The 24,077-nt window shown below is 33.3% G+C and overlaps 1 protein-coding gene across 1 annotated transcript in view; it reads left to right on the top strand.

Moving 5' to 3' along the window:
• The first annotated feature begins 3,615 nt into the window (after nucleotides 1–3,615).
• LOC123666591 (protein boule) overlaps nucleotides 3,616–24,077 on the top strand; it is a 43,148-nt gene continuing 22,686 nt past the window's right edge. The window contains exon 1 of the mRNA XM_045600693.1: nucleotides 3,616–3,987. Within this exon, the coding sequence (XP_045456649.1) occupies nucleotides 3,616–3,987 (372 nt within the window). The remainder of the gene's footprint in view (nucleotides 3,988–24,077) is intronic.

Genomic DNA, 24,077 nt, shown 5'->3' with positions numbered 1-24,077 from the left:
AATATAGTTGTAACCAGAAAAATAGTAACTAACATTGTATTACTATATTTTAACACAATTTAAATTAGAAAACTTACTACCCATTCTTTTTACTCTTTAAAACAAGTCTTACAAGAATATTATGTAAATCGAACAATAAATATCAATTTCTAGGAATTTTTATTCTATTTATGAATATCGAAAACTTGTTTCAATATTTTCAGTTTGTTCAAGGGATTGCTCGGAACTTCACTTATGAAATTAGTTATTTATATTAATGTTGATTTTGGCTTATTTAATAATATCAGTGTTGTTCCTGCTGGTGATTAAGGTGACCAGAGCTCTCGGGGGGAACAGGGGATAGGGTGGGCAACATGCTCGCGATGCTTCTGGTGTTGGAGACATCTATAAGCTACGGTAATCGCTTACCATCAGGTGAGCTGTACACTTGTTAGCTTTTTTTTTTATGTCACTAGTTCGGCAAACAAGTGTACGACTCACCTGATGGTAAGCGATTACCGTAGCTTATAGACACCTGCAACACCAGAAGCATCGCAAGCGCGTTGCCGACCACCAATCCCCAATCCCCCCAGGAGCTCTGGTCACCTTACTCATCAACAGGAACACAATACTGCTTGAAAACAGTATTATTTTGCTGTGATCTTCTGTAAGGTCGAGGTACTACTATCCCAGTCGGGCTGCTCCATATTTTGAGCAGGAAATTCCTGCTGTGCCCTACCTCAGTTAAAGCACTTAGTAAGTAAGTACTTAGCTGATCTTGTTATATTAAAAAAAAAAAATATATTTCTTAAAATTATCTATTGTTTTACTTATTTATTTATTTTATTTTTTTATTGGATTTATTCCTAAGATTACTTTACAAATAAGCTGTTACTTTATCATATTACTACTTATATTCTCCTTATGTGTTTATTGATAATAGAGATAAAACATAACATTTAAGATAGTAACATTTAAGGTAGTGAAAAAAATGTAAAAGTATTTTTTCATAGAACTAAGTCAGCAAACAAGCTTATGGCCCATCATGGTAAAAGCTTACTGTAGTCTACTGACGCCTGCAACACCAGAAGCATCGCAAGTGCACTACCAACGCTACCTTCGACCCCCCCCCAAGAGCTCAGTACCTTTCTCACCACAGGATCACAACACAACTTGAAAGCAGTATTATTTAGCTGTGATCTTCTGTAAGGTTGAGGTACTTCCCCAGACTGCTCAAGATTTTGAGCAGGGTATATCATGCTATATCCAACCGCAATCAAAATTTAGTACTTAAAATAATAAATAAAGTTACTTATATAATAAAACTAGCTGACCCGGCGAACTTCGTATCGCCTAACAGTCGATTCTTTAATTTTATTAATTTTTTTTTTACAATTTTTCTCTCCGTAAAAACCATCCTCGTACTTCAAGGAATATTTTTAAAAAAGAATTAGTGAAATCGGTCCAACCGTTCTCGAGTTTTGCGCTTAGCAACACAATCAGCGACTCATTTTTATATTATAGATAAATTATACTTTTCCGTCCAGTGTTAAAATAGTATAATATGAAAACAAGAAATAGAAAGTTTATATTATTATCAGAATAAATTACATACTTGATTAAAGTTATATTATTATCAAAATAAATTACACAGTGTTAAGTAAATTTGTTTCCTTTCAACTTGTATGCAGTGATAAAGTTCAATCAAAGACCGGACAATACACTTATATACAAGAAAATTCGGTTATCGCAAAATAAAGACTTAATTATCTCAAGCAATAAATTAGATTAAGAATGAACGTAAATAAGAGTAAATAATGGAGGGTAAGTAAAAAAATATTGTTCTGGTTGAGCAGTCGTGCAATATTTTGCGAGAAACTACTTCGAGCTACCTCAAGTGTAAATAACTGGTTACATTTATTGTTATACTATGTATATTTACCTGTTTTGTTAGAAGATGATTGTTCAATTGGATACAAACACTATATTCAAATAACTATACATTTAGACGAGAAAAGTTTTAAACTAGATCTTAACACTACTATTTTCAATGCTAATAGCTAGCAGTCCAATTTTAAGAACGTTTTCACAACAATAAACAATACAAAACACTACTATATAATACACTTATGCACTACGGTTCGCACACATTTGTAAATACTAAATAAAGAAATGCTCATTTTGAATTGTCAAATACACGTCAAATATAAAGTAAAAGTTGGAGTGTCAGATTGACGTTGTATTACTTATATTGCCAGTAGCACATTAGAAACTTACCCTGAATCAGTTCAGCCTATTGCATTTACCCTTAATGCTATAACTATATCTATCGAAATTAGAAATTTAAAATATTAACAATAACTAAATTAGTTTATTAATTACCTATTTAAATACATTCTAACTAATTAATATTTATCAAAATATTTTTTTTCTTAAATAACATAATTATTGTTATTATGTACGTACATAAAAGTATTATTTTTAAATTTCAATAGTTTAAGTGATATTATTTGAGTAAAATATTTGTCAATACATAAATAAAATGCTAAATTAGAAATCAAAATTTATAATTGTTCATTGTATTTATTTTAATACTTTACAAATGGGTAGTAAAAATATTATTAGTCATTATTTGAATAAACATAATAATATACTTAAACGATTTTAATATCATAATAATTATCATAATACGAAACATATTTTTAGTTAAGATTACTCCAAAATTACTTCTTTATTGTGAAAAAAATCAAATTTTCAACTAATCGAGCAATATATATTGACAATCACTTCTTAAAGCTAAATCGACAATAAATATCACCATTATTATAAACAAATTTGCCCATAAAAGGGAAAAACAGTGCCTGTATCATGAAACATTTTGTATATCTGTCAGAATAAAACCGTTTCGTTTTGCTTTCTTTACTTTGCTTTTAAATTTTTTATAGCAGGATAATTTAAATTAAAATATAAATTTAGTGCAAATAAATGAAAAGTATAAAATACTGTTTTCAGATTTTAAATTAGTGTGAATTCAATAACAAATATAACTGATTAAACATTAAATAAAAAAGTGATCGGATTAAAACTAAATCTTTTTTATTGTGGATTTAGAAGTATTTGTGATTATTTATTTTTTCGATTTTTATAAAATATTTTGGAACAATAAACGTCAAAATAAATAAGCTAAAAATTACTTTAAGACGTTTAATAAATAGATAACCTTGAATACGAACGCCATCTATTATCAACAAATCAAGGTTGCGTCTTACCTAGATAAGAACCCATCTAATCGAGATCTGTTGACCTACTTCCCTCGACCAGTAAAAATAGCGGTCTACAATAGCTCAAACACTATTTTTAGTGCGTATCATTAAAATCTCAAGCCGCACAACCTTATCTTACCTCTGTTGTTTTAATATGATTTAAAAAAATACTCATTTCGGCCGCGAGTTACCGCGCAACGCATTCAAATCTATCTATGTAGATATCCTACCGTCAAAATCGATACACCACAACGAGCCAGTACACGTTGTTTTTTCGAGTGAATTAGTGTCCGTTTAGTTGTCGCTAGAAATTTTTTTTTAGTGTAGTAAACAAGGGAACATGTTCTAAATTAAACATAGGCCATATTAAGTCATGGAAGGCGTTAAGCGTTATATACGTAGTGAATCGGCGAGCTGTGCACACATGGTTGAGGAGGCGACCGCGAACAATAGAAAGAGTGCTGATCCTCATGAGAAGTTAAAGGCTTTGCTCAATTCGCCGGAAGAGGATACAGATGACACCCTACCTCCCTCAGATGCCCCGAAATTCGGGACTGTCATTCATAATAGAATCTTTGTTGGTGGGTTCTCGTTGACGACAACAGATGAGGATCTATGGAAGTTCTTCTCAGGGTTCGCCACTGTGACAGCGGCGAGGGTTATCTACGACAGAGCTGGCGTCTCCAAGTGCTATGGTTTCGTAACCTTCGCGAGTCCACGGGTTGCGAGGCTGATTGTCAAACAGGTAAATTAATTTTAGGTTTTTTAATTTGCCATTGAACTTCATTCGAAGATATTTCACGTTGGTTTCAGATTGTCTTCTATCTAATCTCATGTTATCATTGTTATCTCGACTCGCGTTGCACGACCAGATGTTGAAGGCATATTAATTATTTATTAAATCTATATATATATATTCACTTATTACAATTTTCGTATTATATTAATTAAGAAATTCGTAAATAAATAATTAACAAAATGATTATGAATTTTTTAAATACGTAACTAAATTAAATTAATTTTTGAAATGGATATCATATATAATTTAGTAAATAATTCATATAGTAATATTTCTAGTCGTAAATTTTAGTATAAATGTCAATAATAACTAGTCAAAACCGTAGCTCCGAAGACAAAGGAAGGGAAGCGTGGAACTATGTCCTTATACAAAATACATATAATAGTAATAATATTTTTAAAAAATAAGGTAAATAGGTAATAATTACACATAGCTTCAATTAAAAACTAAAATTGTTTAAATGATATTCGAAAATAATTTTGTAAATAATTTTAGCAAATAATAAAATAAACAAATGAATACAATGCAAAGTTAATTATTTCATAATTTTGTTCCTTAATTCAATTAACCATATTACGTAAAACAGATTATAAAAATTCCTAAGAGGTATTTTTTAAAACGATTTTTTTTTCTTAATGTCTTTGTTCAACATTGTTACAAGTTATAATAATGTTTATGATCTAGTCGTTGTACTTTATAACCAGTTATACCATACTGTCTGTTTTTTACGCTTTCACGCCTAAAACACTAAACGAATTCTGATAAAATTTGGTGCAAATATAGACTTTGGGAAAGGCATAGTCTTCCTTTTAACTCAAAAAGGGGGTTAAAATGTGGAAAAAGTTTGTGTTTCGCTACAAATATCGACATATTTTTGTGTTACCTACCCACACATTAGGGAATTCTAAGCATTTTAAATATATCAAAAATCGACCGTTCCAATGGACATTGGCTACCGCCACTTTCAGTCGTAGATGCAGGTTCGATCCCATAGATTATGATTAATAATGTTTAAATATCGACATAATTGAAATAGTGGTAGAACACAATTCAGTATTAAATACCAATAAAAATTACAAACTTTTTATCTACACTCACTTCAAACAGTACTTATTATTTTATTATACAAATATAGAAGAATCATCTATAATTATATTACATATGCATTCAGCTATCATCCCACTGCTGGGCATAGGCCTCTTTCTCCACGTTGGAGAAGAATTATAGATATATAGATAGGCATGTAAATATGTACGCGCGTAACTTCCAAACGATTGCACTCATTAGATATATATTTTTAATTGACTTCAAAAAGAGGACTTTCTCAATTCAACTAAATTTTTTTATGCCTGTTAGATCATAACTTTTTACTGGGTTGACCGATTTCGATCATTCTTTTTTTAATTGATATATCGTGTTATCCATGTGGTCCCATTTAAATTTAATTAAGATCTGACGAGTATTTTTTGAGTTATCTTTAATTATGCGTATTAACTAGATTGGATTTTTTTGTCTACCCACAATTATGTATACGATATATTACTGGTCGATATAATTGAAGTCATTTTTATGCGACCAACCACAATTAAGTTATTTGTGATTGTCAAAATCATATTTCTATATGTTTAAAATAAAATAAAGTAGGTATATACAATTTAAAAAAAAAGGCGATGACAAGATTGTCGCCGGGTAAGTTAGTTTTAAACAAATTCATAATTAGAACTATACAGATGGTTATAACCGAGAATCATTAAATTTAACACATATACCACATCCTAATTCTAAGCTATATGCAGAAATCAGTCAAATAGAACCATTGGTTTATGTTCATTCGTCCATCATCGACTATTGCTTCCAATAGACTGATTTTTTGTAAACAGCTTTGAAACGTAATCTGGTTTAATAAAATACTCATACGCTTCAGCCTGTAATATCCAACTACTGGACATATGCCTCTTTCCACGTAGGAGAAGGATCAGAGCTTATATTATATAGGTTGTTATCATGTACACCTGATAGCGATCGTTACTCATAGTAGGGAACATATCCGCCAACTCGCATTGGAGCAGCGTGGTGAATTAAGCTCTGATCCTTCTCCTACAATACTCATGCTTGAATAATAATGATACAGGTACTTAGGTTTCCTTAGTATCCTAAATGCTACCCTCAATTTCGTTTAAGAAGGAATTCGGATTTGCCGGACACCTAATTTATACTAAAATACTACCTTATAATTTTTTACTGGAGACTCAAATCCACAATAACTAGCGCATTAGCAACCTAAAATGAACGTGGTTTGCTCTGTTGCTAACACTTCGCATGTGTAAATTTAATACCATATCGTACATTTTTATCCACCTCAACGTTTTTTGTGGTTCATAAATAAAAGCACAAACGGGGCTTATTATGCGAAATTAAAATTCAACTCTAGAACAACAATTTATTTTTTAATTTACCTTTAAGTGAAATTTATTTCATACACGATATAATATAATGCTAGATTTTGAGGACTTTGTGAAAGACTGATAGACGTATTACCACTTTCAATAAAATAAAAAGGTATGCAATAAGTTGAGGAATGGTCTAATTTTAGTATGTAAAATGTTTGGTGATAGAAATTCGTTGTAAGTCCAGTGTAAAACAAATCGTAACGTATTCTGTGAACTGCTGGACAATGTTTGTATTTTTACCCACATAATATGTTAATAGTATCTCATGTAAATGACTGTGTGTTTTCTATGAGAAAATAAATATTCTTTAAACCTAAGTTTCGGTGTTGTGACAAGCTCCATCATAACAAGTGCATACGTAGGAAATTGGGAACTTAAAATGATCAACAACAGACGTGACAAATCAGAGTGCTAGTGATTTTTATTTATTTTGCTGTTGATTTTCATTCCACTGTATTTTACACTAAAAACAGAACATTACAAGAGAAAATAGATATAACAAAGTATCATGAGGTACAAAGGATGGCCTTATTTGAATTAATCCAACTGAAGTATAAACCTTGTGACGTTGTGAAGTTGAAACCTTGTGTTGATTTTATACATTTTCACTATATAGGATCTCAACTCCATTAAAAAATAAAGGAGGAGGACATTTGTATATTCAAGATGAGACTTTAGTAACTTAGAACTTCATATATTTTTAGTCTTAGTTGGATTTAATACTAAGACGTAAGCTTTACTGCACGTAGTAAATGACCATTTATACGTAAAATACATTGGGGCAAGTCAGTTACAACAGAATGAGAGTATATTTGGAGATCGTCTGCATAGAGGTGGTAGAGAGAAATTATAACATTGGAAATGGAATTAATAAATATAGAAAATAAAAGAGGATCGAGTATGACCCACTGAGGACACCAGCATTGACCAATGACCAATTGATGAGTCATTCAATTTAACTCGTCATCGGTGACCCTGCAAATAAGTTTGAAACCAATCAGTAGTCTCAGGAGACATGCTAAGAGAACGCATAATATCACAGAGAATGTCAAGGTCTACAGTATTGAAAGTGTTAATAAAATCGAGCAACGTCAATACTGTAATTTCATGACTATCCATGCTTCACCGTATGTCATCAGATATTTCGACAAGTAAAGTAGTCGTACTACGACCTGGATAAAATCTGGATTGCAAGATATTTAGAAGATTGTGTCTCAAAAGAAAATGGTTAAGAGCTGTTAATGCACAAGGTACTCGAGTACTTTGAACAGAAAAGAAAGAATGGAAAAGGGAATATATTCTGATCTGGATGATAGATTGTTTTTTTTTTTTTTGGGATATGTATAACAGCATCTTTCCACGTGGACGGAAAAGAGCCAGGGGAAATGGAACAATTAAAGATTGTTGTTAATATTGTTAGAAGTAAATCAGTGAGAGAAACGATTATCTTGTGACTAAAGTGCCAGACTTGATGAAGTTGGAATTAATAGCGAAAATGTTCTTCTTAACATCACACCAAGCTAGCTGATTTAGAAAGAAAGTAAGAGTATGAGGAATTGGCAAGATTAAAAGTTTATTCGACACTGGAAAACCTCTGGACTCCTGGTGATCCTACGGAAGCTTCATCATCATCATCATTACAGCCTATACAGTCCACTGCTGGACATAGGCCTCCACAAGTTTACGCCAAAAATAACGTGAACTCATGTGTCCTCATAGTCACCACGCTGGGCAGGCGGGTTGGTGACCGCAGTACTTGTCAGCAGGCTTTGTCGCACCGAAGACGCTGCTGCCCGTCTTCGGCCTGTGTATTTCAAAGCCAGCATTTGGATGGTTATCCCGCCATCGGTCGGCTTCTTAAGTTCCAAGGTGGTTGTGGAACCTTGTTATCCCTTAGTCGCCTCTTACGACACCCACGGGAAGAGAGGGGGTGGCTAAATTCTTTAGTGCCGTAGCCACACAGCACAGCAGCAGCTACGGAAGCTTATTGAAAGGAAACTACGTTCATCCGTTTAGAAACTGCTTACAAACGATTTATTTTACCCTCAAATGACTAATTAAATAAATACATACTACCTACACCACAAATTTCTTGTCAATAATTGTTATCAAAGATTACTCAAAAATTAGTTATCAGATCTCAATAAAATTTATATGTGACCACATGACAAACATCAGCTTTCGATTAAATTAAAAATTTTCAAAATCGGTACACCCAGTAAAAAGTTATTGCGGATTTTCAAGAAGTTCCCTCGATTTCTCTGGGATTCCATCATCAGATCCAGGTTTCCTTATCAAGGTACTAAACTTGGGATATCTCCTTTCCAACAAAAAAAGAATGATTAAAATCGGTAAATCTAGTAGAAAGTTATGCGGTATAAATACAACGTAGGTCGACGAAAAAAGCGTCGAGTAAAAGCGCATTATTAGATATAGTTCGAAAAGTAGTTGTTAGATCTCAAACAAATTTAAATGGGACCAATTGACACACACCACCTTTCAATTAAAAAAAAAATTGTCGAAATCGGTCCACGCGGTCAAAAGTTCTGATGTAACATACATTAAAAAAAAAATACAGTCGAATTGAGAACCTCCTCCTTTTTTGGAAGTTGCTTAAAAAATTAATTAACACTATCAATGTTTAAAAAATGAGGGAAAATGGTGATTCACCTCGTTAAGATCTAAATTTTGAGAGCGATTATATATTGTATTTATTGTATTTTTAACCGACTTCAAATAAGGAGGAGGTTACTTAATTCGACCGTATATATTTTTTTAATGTATGTTCGGGGATAATTTCGTTGTTTATGAACCGATTTAATAATTCTTTTTTGTTGGAAAAGAGATATCCCAAGTATGGTACCATGATAAGAAAACCAGCATCTGATGATGAAATCCCAGAGAAATCAAGGGAAATCCTCTAAAATCGTAGTGACGACTGGTGCGTTTGTTAATTTTTTTCGTCTACTTACGTTGTATTACTTGGCGATGTTATTGAAGTCGTGTTTTTTTTTTTTTGTTTGCGAGCAAACACAATTATAATTTTTTACTTTTTTTTCAAGATATGTCACAATCGTCCGTTAATAATAAAAAGGTCAAAAAATAAAACTCTTTCCGTCTAAAAATTGCGGTACGTAAAAATACTTTGAAAATAACTGAAGAGCCCTCGACTCGGCGAGGGTGTCCCATTCAGAAAATGTCTTTTAACGATTTCAACTTTTTGAAATTCATTCAATGCTTCTAACTAGTTTCATTCATTTTATCTCAATTTCAGCTATATTTTAGGAAAGAATACGTATTTATCATTGAGCGGGAAGAAATGAATTCTTTTGAAATTTTTTCGGAAAAAAGGTAATAAAGGGTTATTTGACTGACTTTTAAAAAGGAGTAGGTTGTAAATTCAACTGTGTTATTTTAATGTGTGATATAAAATTTAAGGGCTGGTGCTCGACATGCTGTAAAGAGCGGGATCTGACTAGTAGTTTTATAATTATCTATACAAGCAAATAATCTTTAAATAATTTAATAATATATAAATAATTCAAAGATAAATAATCTACAGTTAATGTTAAAAATATTGTATAATAATCACATTAATATTTAATACTTGCACATCGTAAGGTAGAACATGTTTGGACTACACTAATGTTAATCCTGTACAACATCAACACCATGTTCTTGCAAATAAACAATTATTATTATTATTATATTATAATAAGCAAATAAAATTGGAGTGTCTGCTTTATATTAAAATAACCGCTTTTTAGTATATGCATATGGTTGTATTACACGGTACATATACCAAAACAACATTTTTTACAATTTTTGTCTGTCTGTCTGTCTGTTTGTTTGTTCCGGCAAACTCTGAAACGGCTGGACCGATTTTGACGAGACTTTCACTAGCAGATAGCTTATGTAGCAAGGAGTAACTTCTTTGTTAACTTCCACTCACACGAAGTCGCGGGCACAGCTAGTAATGCTAAATAAGTGTTACATACTGATTTCGACTATGTTAATGTTCAATAAATGACTATAAATAATATAAATGACTATAAATAATATAAATGACTATAAATAATATAAGTGACTTATACAAACACAATAAATATTAAAATACCCACCAATGACTTAAATGTTTAAAATTAACCGTTCTAACTTCGTTATGATTTCTGTATTTTCCCAATGAACGAATCTAAAACCTAACAACATCGGCCGGTCAATCTCTCAAATATTTTCATTTGATCAAAAACCAATTGATTAAAATTGGACTACGCATTAATTGATTATTATATTAATATTTTGATTTTTTTAAATTAATTCTTTAATTTCTTGCAGACTGTCAGCAAAAATGACATTCTTAGTCATGTAAATAGTTCCTGAGATTGAAGATTTTTATTTTATATATAACTAGGTCGGCAAACAAGCCTACAGCTCACCTGATGGTAAGCAATTACCGTAGCTTATCGACGTCTGCAACACCAGAAACTTTGCAAGCGCATTGCCGCCCTCTCTCTCATAACCCCCCAGGAGTGCTGGTCACCTTACTCACCAAAAGGAACACAACACTGCTTGAAAGCAGTATTATTTAGCTGTGATCTTCTGTAAGGTACTACCCCAGTCAACCTGCTCCATATTTTGAACAAGAAATTTCCTACTGTGCCCCACCTCTATTATAGGATAATAAATTATACTGCCAGATCACTCTAATGAAATAGTTTACATTTGATATTCATTTTTGCCTCTCGTTCTTCGCAAACTTTCACAGCATCAGGTACACATCACTCTCAGGATTAATACTCCTTTGTCGTTCAAAGTGAAGTAGAAATCCATTTTAAAATTGCATTTAAACGAACCGAATGAAGCCTGAAACGAAACGTCGCATTGCGATGCAGACGCTTTGTGTTGGTGGAAAGTACTTAAAATATCAAACTTTTTGTTATATGGGAATGCGTACACGATATATCGTATATTTATATTTCGAAGTTTTCCACGAAATGGGTTATAGCGTCATGCCCAACAGTGTAGCTACTAAGTCTTCTAAAGGCTGATGTTCTTCCTGATTGAAGTTTCTTTGTGTCAATTTTAACGTCGAATATTTGGTTCTGTTTGACACGTTGGCCTGCTGGTCACAGCGCAGTGTGCTTGTAAGTTGGATGTATAAACCTGACAAATGTTTGTGTTGGCCATACAGATGTTTGTCGTGGTTTGGGCATTTGTGATATTAAATTTTTGTTAGCGATACAGGATTCACACTTTTAATTACCGTAATGTTCATTTTGAAACTATCAATGTTTCAGAAACGTTGCGGATATCATGGTCACGAGCAATTTACTACTAAGTTCTTCTTACTAACTTCACTCACTTCAGCCTATCGCAGTCCACTGCTAGACATAGGCCTCCACAAGTTCACGCCAAAAATGGCGTGTACTAGCTGGCGTTGTCGCACCAAAGACGCTGCTGCCCGTCTTCGGCCTGTGTATTCCAAAGTCAGCAATTAGGTGGTTATCGCGCCATCGGTCGGCTTTTTAAGTTTCAAGGTGGTAGTGGAACTGTGTAATCCCTTAGTCGTCTCTTACGACAACCACAGGAAGAAACGGGGTGGCTATATACTTTACTTTATCCATACATTATACACACAGGTTTTACTAGTGCCTAAGAATGAAGCGTTGCTATAATTTATTTTTTATTAAAAAAGTGCGTTTAAAGGTAAAATTGTACCTGTATGTCAATGTCATGTTGAAAAGGGTCTTGGACAATCGTTTACTGTATTTTTTTCGTATAACTAACGTTTAATGTAAGAAAACAAATTTATATACGTGTTTAACTTGGTGAATAATATTTCCATCAGGACATTTAACTTGCGTATATAACTATGTTTTATACAGATCCTCTTGAAACAAAATGAGTGAATTTTTGTATTCAAAATGCCGAATATTTTGCTAATGGACCGTTGACTAGTAGCGGGCGATTTGTCAATAGATATCAGGTTTGGTACTTAGCAGTTTTATGGGCATTTCTTAGAAGCTTTTTGTTGCTTGTTAAAATCTTGAATAACTGCTACTTCCGCTGTCTACCCAAAACAATTATTATTACTCTTCAGATAGGTTTACACTTATGTTTTTATTTGAAGTCTATTCCCGCAAGTCTTTAGGATGTTGATATGATTGCAATTTTGGGCTTGCTTAGTGCATCACATATTTTACTTAATAGTTTTTTTTTTTCGTTATAATCATCTTCAAAACGATAATTTGAATTTTTCGAATTAAAGCAAAATTTGCTTTGTCTTGCTGTTTGTTTTCTCTTTCAATCAACAGAGTCTATACCAAATAATTATATTTGCCTTTGCTTTTGCATCAAACGCATCTGTCGATGAGCGTCAATTAAAATTTTCCTAAAAATCTACATCATATACATTGGCAAAAGAAGAGTCGCGTATTTTTTAATTTTGCAATAATATCAACGTAAAGTGACGGCGAGGCAACTGACTAATTAATACATTTGGACTATAGCTTCTCACGTTAGACGATTAAATACTATTACCATTCAGCGTCAGTTCAACACCTACACAAAATATTTAGGTTTTTGTGGGAATAATCGTATAATAGAAATCCTACAAATAAGAATTAAAAAGAATTTTTTTGACAAAAAAATATATGTTATTATCTTTAGCGTAGTTTTGATTAGAATCTACATCTATATTTTTTTTTTTTAAATGAAAAAAATATTTATTTCAGTACCATCGAGTTATTTTACACATTGTGATTGACTCCCTCAATTAGGCGCAGAAAGCACCTGAGCCAGATGGAGTCGCTCTTCCATTATAAACTAAATACAAGGAAAAACAGTACTTAGCGCTAATTCATACAATACATATATATACAATAAAGAAATAAAGAAGTAGTTAAATATTCATACATAAATATACATGTGTGTGTGTGTACGCGTGTGTGTGCGTGTGTGTGTGTTTGTGTATGGGTGTTTGTGTGCGTGTGCGCGTGCGTGCGCGCTTGTATGTGCGTGTGTGTATGTGCGTAATTGAACGTATGCGTGTGCGTGTACATGGTTCAGCCTGATTTTATTTTATTCAGAAGATTTTCTGTCTGGTCGTAATCTAAGGTTTTAAGCCAACTCGATAACTTATTTCTACATTTACGAAGTGTCAACGGATGAATATTTAGGAATTTATTGATAGTATTATATAAAAACGATGACATATTATATCCGAACTGACACTGAGCGAATTGTGAGTGAGTACGTTTAGTGGCAAAAACCTTTCCTCCTTTCTTCTCTACTTAAAATTTACTATATTGTAATTTGAGGAGGTATGCTTCCTTAAAACTGTATGCTGAATGTAAAGTTTTCTGACTGATAATACCTCCGATGTTGTGTAAAGGCTAGTGGTCGAATATTGGCGTTTTTTAAAATAAATAAAACACTAATTGAAATATTATTATTTCAATTAGTGTTTTATTTAATATTGCCGTATGGTTCCGGCCCAGTAGAATAGCACCACTCCCTTTCTTCCCGTGGGGGTCGCAATAGGCGACCGAGGGATAAACCTGGCTCAAAATCATCAGGGTCCTGGAGAAGGAAAACTTCATTTGAAACCCGGAATGGAGTCTCGGTCAAGCATTCGTGCCATAGCTCTAAAATGCGAAAGATTCCTGCAGCCGAACTGGCTCCACATGTATCGACTCGTCGTTCTGTGGGCCTAGCCAGTCAGGTCGAGAGGGTGCCGCAGAACTTAGGCAACTCTGCGTTTTCCTGAAGAGTGTCCTAGGCGATACAGTGTCTGTCTGACACTATCTAAATCGTCTGCAATATACGGACTAATGCCAATGAATGAATGAATTAATATAATGAAGTGTAACTAGGAGATTCCAGTCGTTATATTATAAATCTAAATGTACTAAAAATCACACAAGCATTTTATTTGTCCAAATGAAAATGACAATTTTTCATACGAGGTAAAACTCACTTGACCGAATTTTCTTTAAAACTTACTTGGCCGGATGTCAAACGTCGTTATTGATTGTTGTTTGACTCCAATTCCCCATAATGTGTCGGTTGAGTAATTTACGTCTTTTAGAATTCTTGGCTACATAAATAGAGTTAAGTGAAAGGTTAAAGGTCGAAATTTAGAAAAGAATTACTTTCTTGTGTACTAGAATGTTCCACGGCGTATTCGATCGTCCAGCGGCTAATAAAACTGTAATTTTATTTAGACGCAAGCCTCAACTGATTGTCTTGTTGGAATCGTCATATCGTGTATCCACAATTTGTAAATTAAATAAGAAAAACATTAACAAAATTTACAAAGGCCTAACTTTCATTTTATTTTAAATTCATATGGCTCTTTAAATTTAGGAATAAAACGATTAGTGAAAACTTTTGCTTCTTTGTTTTATATGTTAACAGGATTTTTACCGTGTCAGTCAGTCAGTCAGTCAGTTCAGCCTATTGCAGTCCACTGATGGACATGGCCTCCCCAAGTTCGCGTCAGACATCCCGGTTTTCCGCAATCTTCATCCAGCCTAGACCGGCAATCTTACGTAGATCGTCGGTCCAACGGCCATCGGTCCTGCGACACAGATGACCAGCCCACTGTCACTTCAACTTGCTAATTCTGTGGGCTATGTCAGTTACTTTCGTTCTCTCGCAGATAGTCTCATTTCTAACCCTATCTTTGAGAGAAACCCCAAGCATAGCCCGTTCCATTGTACGTTGAGGGACTTTAAACTTGTGGACCAGTCCTTTTGTCAGTGTCCACGTCTCGGCTGCGTATGTTAACACAGGCAGGACGCATTGCTCGAAGAATTTTGTCGTCGATTCGCAGTTTTGTCTCATGTCGTATTATATATTTATAATTATCTCCAATGACAGGAGTTCATTACTTTGCTCTGAAACTCATAGGCTATTAAAGTCACAATAAAGTTTACTCAGATCATCATCCCCTATAATTTAGCCTTCGTTTATTTCTATTTCATCAGTATGTAAGTCCGGTTCGTAATAACTATAGTAACGTATGCAAATACAGACAATTTTATGATTTAGTGATGAGTAATAAAGTAGGATTATGGCTTGAAATGGAGCTGTCCAAACCAGATATGAAACTAAAGCAATAAAATGTACAAAATCTATGACGGGTGTGTTCAAATTGTAGGGTAAAATTTAAATTTTTGAATAAATAAAATATAACAATTACTATTATATTTAATATTAGCTGCGTCCCTCGGTTTCATGCGTTAATTAAAAAAAATATCCTATAGCCTTCTTCGGTAAATGGGCTATCCAACACAAAATAAATTTTTGAATTTACGCTTAAACAAACTAACTTTCCAGCTTTATAATATTAGTATACATTATTTTATTACTATCATTTCATCGCTCAACATTATCCGTATCAATAATAATAACCATTGTCCGAGGCTGTGATAAATTGCACTCGTAAGAATTATCTACATCGAATATATATATATATATTTTTATGTATCAGGTATAGATAAAAACGTTATAAACAGCACAGACTTATCACTAGGCCAATTCGCGCCGAGAGAAGTGTTGTTTGTTAATGATTGTACGAAGTTTTATCTTAAATATACTGAGATAAGACCACAACTAGATCATAAGATGGAAACATTATTACTATGCACAGGTAAAATAATTAAATTTGACATGAACAACACATGGGACATGTTGCGGTAGTGTGGGTGTGTCAATTTACGGAAACTAATCCATCTCTTTCGCACGTGATTGATTTTACGAGCGTGACAGAGACAGATACGGATTGACTTTTGTATGCGTCTGTAAGTTGACATTTTTCATGTTACGATTTTCAAGGAATATCTATGATTGTTATTAATTAAGAAAAATAATAACGTTATCATTACTAACAACATACTAAGAAATCGTGTATTCTGCATTTTACGTGACATTGGCGAAATCATCTGTGCTCATTTGGCACTATTGAAAGCTATTTTAACCTAAAGAAGAAGAAGAACGTACTAAGAAGACAAATTAAAATCATACAAAAACAATTACAGTAAAACGGCTAAATTAAAAACCCAAATAAAAAAAATTGTAAACATTAATTAAAATACCGTTAAAAACCCTTTAAACGAATACTTGAACAAAAATCCTAATATTCCCTTTGAACATTGTTATTCGGCGGGTGCTGTCGACTCGATACTCAGTTAATTGTGTTGCTCAAATACGAACATTTTTGAGCATTGAGTATCAAGACTTTTTTTAAGCTAGTGTAGTTTTGCTTGCTTGATATTAACTTAACATTATATTTTCGTTTAAACTGTATGACTCATACAGTTCAACTCGTATTGGCATTTACAAAAACTGCTGGATGAGTCGTAGAATAATTGTGCGTATCTTAACCTGATTTAAATTTCATCGACTAGTAATACCTAAATTGAGAACACCGTCACTAAATCGCATTATTAGCAATAAAAGATTTAGAGATAATCCAAAAAAAATCTAGTCTTCTAGATTGAATAGTTTTCTTATGGGAAAGAAACTTTCAAATTAAAATTATATTTTTAATCTATTGTAAATACTCAACAGTTACATATTTCATTTTGAACCAAAAATTTACGTAACCAAAGAGGATATAACCACTACGTTTTATACATAACAATCATCACTAAACTACTTTTGAAAATAACTAAGTTCTTTTTAATTCAAAAGGATCAAATCAATAAATAAATAAATATAAATATACCATACACACACGGTCGTCTGCTCCTCAGTTAAGCAACTTAATGCTTGTGTTATAGGTAACAGCCGAATTTATAGCTAAATGTATCAATTAGTCAATTCAGCCTATTCCAGTCTACTGCTGGACATAGGCCTCCCTAAGTTCGCGTCAGACATCCTGGGTTTCCTCAAACCCGCAACCCGCGGAGCAGAAATCAGGGCCACTACAAACGGCACCTACTGGTCAATGTCATCAATGTTGTTATTATATTAGAACGGATGATCCTCTAAAATGAAACAGTCCTGGCGAATTTTAAACGAATTTCGAGGAATATGAATTGACAAACATGACAGACAGCGGAATTGCGAAGATTTATTGGGTACGGATATTCTAAAAAATATAAGTGACGACTGAGAATGAATAAGATGTTTGTTTTTGTCGATGAAGTCTTCCTCATTATAGCCTTTTATAGCCCTACTGTTGAGTAAATAGCTATATTTTATGATAAGGATAAGAAAAATAAACATTATTAGAAATATAATAATAATTTTACTATTTTCGGTTATAGCATATTTCACTAAACGCCTTCAAATGTATTGACATGTAAATGTGTTCCAAAATATTTGGAAAATTTTCGATAATCAAGTTAAGATAAATAATATTTTAACAGGAACAATATATAGCAAACGAAGATCAAAAAAAATAAATAAATAAAAGCAAAGTAAAACACCTTTGGTGGAGACTTGTGCAAAAGAGTACAAAAATATACAGCCATTATTATGTAAAAGCGAAACTAAAATGATGAGTCCTACTTAAAATGATGACAAAAAAGAACACAGCGCAAAGAAAACTTTAGCGTCTAAATAAAGGTTTATTTGTTTTTAGGCGTAATGCTAAATATTTGTCTTGACACTTCTTCCTAATTGTTTTTTTGTCACTTTTGTTTCACTCCAAAACGTGTAAAGGTTCGTAGTTTACATCATTTCTAAATATTTCGGTCCATTCTTGGACAATCGAAATCGAGCCAAAAAGTCAAGAAAAAAAAAACCATTACACAAAATTCATTTATTGAACATATTTTATAATAATTTCAAATTATTACAACTGAAATGGCAGTGTGCTGGTCACATCTGTCGTAGAACATGGTCAGTGAAGTAAGAAGGTTCTCGGATGGAGGCCACGAATCGGAAAGTCTATTTTTTTACATGTTTACAATTCACAACTTAAGAATTAAATATTTACAGATAGTTTTTGTATAAATCATGTCCGCGTGGAATTGTGACAAGAATGCTGGCAGTATTTCCCCATTGAATCGCTATGCCGATTCTCAGGGCGAAAAATGCACCAGCCCTCTTGTCACCAGTGGAGGCAATAAGGCGAGGAGTTATCTCATTAAAAAAATTTTTAGCACTGCCACTCCAAGGTCCAAGTGTCTCGACTGAAAACGGCACAAAGATGTAATTTAGAATTAGTGACGAATATTTGTGCCGTTTAGTCGTTTCAGTTTTTTTCCGCTGCGGCTCCCGCTTTTAAGGCTGTTACCCTGACATGAGAAGGAGCAAGTGTGTCAACGCAGGTTGCGTCCCACAAAAGCGCCCGTCCCCTTTTCCAGGGAATCAACGTCAATCCATCAGGTCTCTTGCCATCATTGCGATTAATTCCAGTAGGCTCGATAAAAGCAGGAACGTCGATGGTGGCAAGAGCTCTTTTTATGGTATCGTTGAGGGAACCGTGGCGGGAAAACCTACTGAACTCTTGTTACAGGGAAGGCCGTGTAGTCCGAAAGAATCAACCTCCTTTCCACACGGACATCTGTGTTCAAAGCACAGTGGAGCTCCCAACCGGAGACAGAGAGCAATTTTAAAACTTTCATTGTCTAAAAGTGTCCCAAGATTTTTTGACGGCATTGCGTGTAACCAGTGATCTGACTCTATATTTGACACACTAAAAGCCTGGCACGGTTTTTGTCACTTGTAAGATTTTGCGTCAAACTTATATGATTATTGTGAACAATTGGCATATCCCAAAGTTTTTGTTTTGTAACGTCCTTTGGGATATCGCCATTAGGACACATTAACTTCCAGTTTTCTATTGCATCTGTAGCATCTGTAATTTGGACTGAATTAGATTTTAAGATGTCAGAACATAAACCCTTGATACTATGCACAGAAGCAAGAAACGCAGGAAGAGCGACACTAGAAATTTTTCTCACGCCGATGCCACCATCTCTAATTGGTAAAGAAGCTTGGGTCCACGAATTTTCATCAAAAGATAAATTTAGAATTTTTTCTAATGAATTTTTAAAGGTGGCATCAAGTTTTTCGGTAATTCCAGGAAATTTCCAAATTGGGCTTGCGCGTAAAATATACATTAATTTTGGGACAAATAGACAATATTTTAATAAAGTATAGGCAATATGAGAATTTAGAGTACCCAATTCGTTAGTGTTTTCAACGAATATTTTAATTTTATTATCCAAAATTGGCGGTTTGCCTTCATCGAAAAGTGGTGCACCTAGAAGATAAGGTGTACTTCTTTGAAGTATTTTTAAATTAGGAGCAATTTTATTAAATATTTTTTTTTTTTAATGTAATAAATTACGAAAGTTAAAGATAGGGCGATCGCGTGAGCTGCACAACCAGAACCTTAAATTAATACAGTTTCTACCAGAAAATCTAAAAGAAACTCCCAAAGGAATATGACCTAAAGAAATAGTGAAGATAATTAGTTTTATGTGCAGAGTGGTACATGTAATATAATCAACATTAAAGTTTTAATTTAAATACAAATTTTTCTATCAAATCTTGTTTAACACTTGTCCGAATTGTTGAAATTGAAGATATTATTATGTCTTGGGATATATAAAATGTCTCGACGCTCACCTTTTTTGATTAAACAGAAGATTTGAGAGATAGAATTTATCTAACTGTAAAATTACTTGGATTTGAGAGATGAATGGATTTGCGTATTACGAGACAGTGACAAAAAGTTTTTTTTTAATATTGAAATATGAATACCTGCTTAGTAAAATACTTTGAGAGAACAGATGTTTGGTTAGTGAAATTCGGAGAGAAGTAACAAATATGTCAGCGGATTTATCACATTTTTTTTAATTCAGATGTTTTTGTCAGTAAATAATTAGCTTTTCGTTAAAATAAGTTTTGATAAATAAAATATGAATAATAGGTAATAATTTAATAAGGTAGTAAATAAAAGAGATCTAGCTGATGAATATAATATAAAGCCAGGCTTAGCTGCTATGTAGTGAATAGTTGAAAAAGTTTCAAAAATGTAATAGTTTCATAATCTCTTCGTTTTTGAGGCTTATGGTACAAATTAACTATTTCCCATTCTTATAGATTCTCGTGACGACAAAAATGGTATAGCAACTTGAGTGTCACATAAATAAAATTCATCTTCAACAAATCATTTTTATTTTATCTCTAGTTCCAAGGACACGTGCTGGCTTCATTGTAAGTTTGTTTATTATTTTGTGATCGAGGATTTCTTTGTTTTCACATCTTTTTATCACCGTATCATTATCACTATGTCGAGATAAGCAGAATTTTCCACGTGCTATTGAAATATAACTCTTACGTTTTATATCATAGTGATCATTTTTCGATTGTCTCATATAGTTTGGATCTGAAGATTTTACATATTTTTGAAAAGTATCTTCAATTTTATTCACTGTGGTTATTGTTGTTTTAAGTGTTTCGAGTTTGACTGTTTTCGTAATTTTTAAAATGTCATGTTCTGAGCTTTTGTTGGTTTTACATTAATACCTGCATTAAATTGAGCATGACAGTGGTTTATTTGAGGCCCGCTTTAAATTTTATGGTTTTAATTCAGCGTTCACACAAAAGGAATTATTTATCGTAATCTTAATCTGCGTATGGAATTTCTGTATTTGACATGGCATTTTTCTTCAAACATTTTGCAAACAGAATAGGTATTTTTCCTTAAAGTAATTAAAATATTTATTTTATCATTTTAATTACACGGTGTTATTTTTGGCGATAAACAAAATTCACCGAAACTTTTCTTTTTACTAATAAATAATAATATAACACCTGATAGCGATCACAACTTGATTGTTGTACACCTGACAGCGATCGTTACTCATAGTAGGGAATATATCCGCCAACCCGCATTGGAGCAGCGTGGTAGATTAAGCTCTGATCCTTCTCCTATATCGGGAAAGAGGCATGAGCATAGGCTCAGTAGTGGGATATCACAGACTGAAGCGTAAATAATATAAGTGTATTCACCAAATACTTTTATGGTATCCATATAAATCCATACAATCCTTCTCCAACGTAGAGAAAGAGGCTTATGCCCAGCAGTGGAATGTTACAAGCTGAATGCGATCCGTTTTTACAGGTACTAAAATGAATGCATATTTCGCTGTGAGGACGTAAGTAATTAAATGTTTCTAGCGCAGAGGTCCTGTATGACAGCGTTGTATCATTAGTCAGTACATTATGTTGGTACGTCTTGACACAGGCACAGTATGCTTCCTCTTTTACCAACACATTAATCTAAACTGTCAGATAGTTTAACTTTAACAAAGCTATAGATTAAGTTCGATCAAAAGAGCCATCCTTTAGGTAAACCCCATTGATGAAAGTTCATTAAAATTAACAATGGCAAAATAATCACATAACATACAAGAGTTGGGAAATTTCGTTATTTTTTTTTTGTATTGGTTATAGTTAAGTTATTATTTCTGATACTAACTGGTAGCCGGAACTTTTTCTGCGTCGCCTATTATATTAACAATGAGCTGCTCTATTTTATATGTAAGGACGAAAATCAAAAATACCTTAAGCAAAAATATAGTTTGCCTACAGAAATTCTTGAAACTTAAACAAAACTGTACTACATAAGAATACCACACCGCTTTTTTAATAAAAGCAAAGTCTAAGAAGTAAGACTTAGCAGATTTTTTTAATCTGTAATAATTTTCAGTATGATAGCGATCGTTACTCATAGTAGGGAATATATCCGCCAACCCTCATTGGAGCGGCATGGTGGATTAGGCTCTGATCCTTCCCCAACATGGGGAAAGAGGCCTATGTCCAGTAGGGGGATATTACAGGCTGAAGCGTTATGAATTTTCAGTCAGTTGTTTAAACGCGCTAATATCGGGAAGTAATTGTTAGAATTGAAAAACTCTTTTTGTGTTGGATGGTCCACTTACTGGTCACCAACCCACCTGCCCAGCATGTTGACTATAGGCAAAAGACATGAGCCCTATGTCCAGCAATGGGCTGAAGTGAGTCTACTTACCAAGGGAGGCTAAAGGCTATTTACCCAAATAAAAAATGTGAAACCGTAAGGCAGAGACAGTAATTACAATTACAAGTATTCATTGTTCTCCCTGAAGGTTAATCTAAAAGTTTTTAAAATCGATATTTTTGAATACCAATACCCCAGGAGGAAAAGAAACAAATTGAAATGTATTGAAATAGCGCGAGCGATATTACTGTGTTCGTTCTGGAAAATAGATGTTCATTTCAATAGTTGAAATACTAGTACATTGATTGAAGCAACATTGTAGAGGGTAAATTTCCTATGAAGTATATTAATGATTTTAGGGCCTGTTTCACCAGTTACGAATAAAGTTTATCCTGCAAATAAGTTATGATTAGACTTTAAGAGCAGGAGGTAGAATATGGAATTAGAATCTGTTTAACCTCAATTAATAATGTAGTTTCATTTTTGCAAAAAGTAATCTATAAATATAAAAATCAGTTGCTGTTCGTTGGTCTTGCTTAAAGTCAAGAATGGCTGGACCAATTTGGCTGATTTTGATCTTATAATATTTGTGGAATTTCAGGGAAGCTATAAACGGTTAGAAACATAAATAATACGTAGTGGAGAACACTAAAAAGGACAATTTAATTTTCCAATACAAAATGTTCCTAGCTGTGAAATTTGATGTCTTTTGTCAAAGTTGTCACTTGGTTGTCAAATATTTACAGATGCGTTCATGATGATTCAGATGCGTTGATGCGTGATTCGATGATTGATTCGATGATCGATTCGATGATTCAGATGCTTTGATGCGTGTTTTGTTCTTATTTTTCACGAATATATTATGTAGGTGATTCGAAGTCACCGTGTCATCTAGTATCTTATAAATATAGTGAAAATCGATGATGAAAAAGTATAACACATCAAAAAAATTGATCTGTTGGACATCGTCATCCGTCAAATAGCGTTATCCAAAACTGTTAAAACTGGCCCTACATATATATTAATTCGTTCGTAACTAAGTGTGACTTGATTAAAAGATAAGTCCTATATATTTTTGAATATCATATCAAAAATTGACCGTTCCAGCGGGGATCGAACCTGCGTCTCCGACTGACCGTGTCGGCGCTCTAGCCAATTAAGCTATAAAGAAAGTTGTAAAGAAATCACTATAGACGGTGCCACGGTTCGCTCAAACCGAAAATAAAATCATCATATCAAAAGTTTCGATCTAGCGGGTACATCGTTCCATAGCTTAATTGGCTAGAGCGCCGACATGGTCAGTCGGAGACGCGGGTTCGATCCCCGCTGGAGTGGTCAATTTTTGATATGATATTCAAAAACGTTTAGAATTCCTAACACAAAAATAAAATCGTAATATAAGTCATATAGTAATGCGACTCGGTCTGGTCTCGGTCTTAATATAACCTAATATAAAATATAGTTGAATAAAAGCAATGAGATTAATCATACAATAGACAATAATTAACTTCCTATTTAAGACTGATTCAGTCAGTCTTCAGTATTTCTATATTACTTAAACTGAGAAAGAGGTACCATTTGAAATTAAATTCAGGGCTGATCCAATCTTTAGCATTTCTATATTGATTAAATTGAGA

The sequence above is a fragment of the Melitaea cinxia genome, chromosome 26 (assembly GCF_905220565.1).
Source record: "Melitaea cinxia chromosome 26, ilMelCinx1.1, whole genome shotgun sequence".
Classification (NCBI taxonomy): Eukaryota; Metazoa; Arthropoda; class Insecta; order Lepidoptera; family Nymphalidae; genus Melitaea; species Melitaea cinxia.
This window is presented reverse-complemented; position numbering and strand designations above follow the sequence as displayed.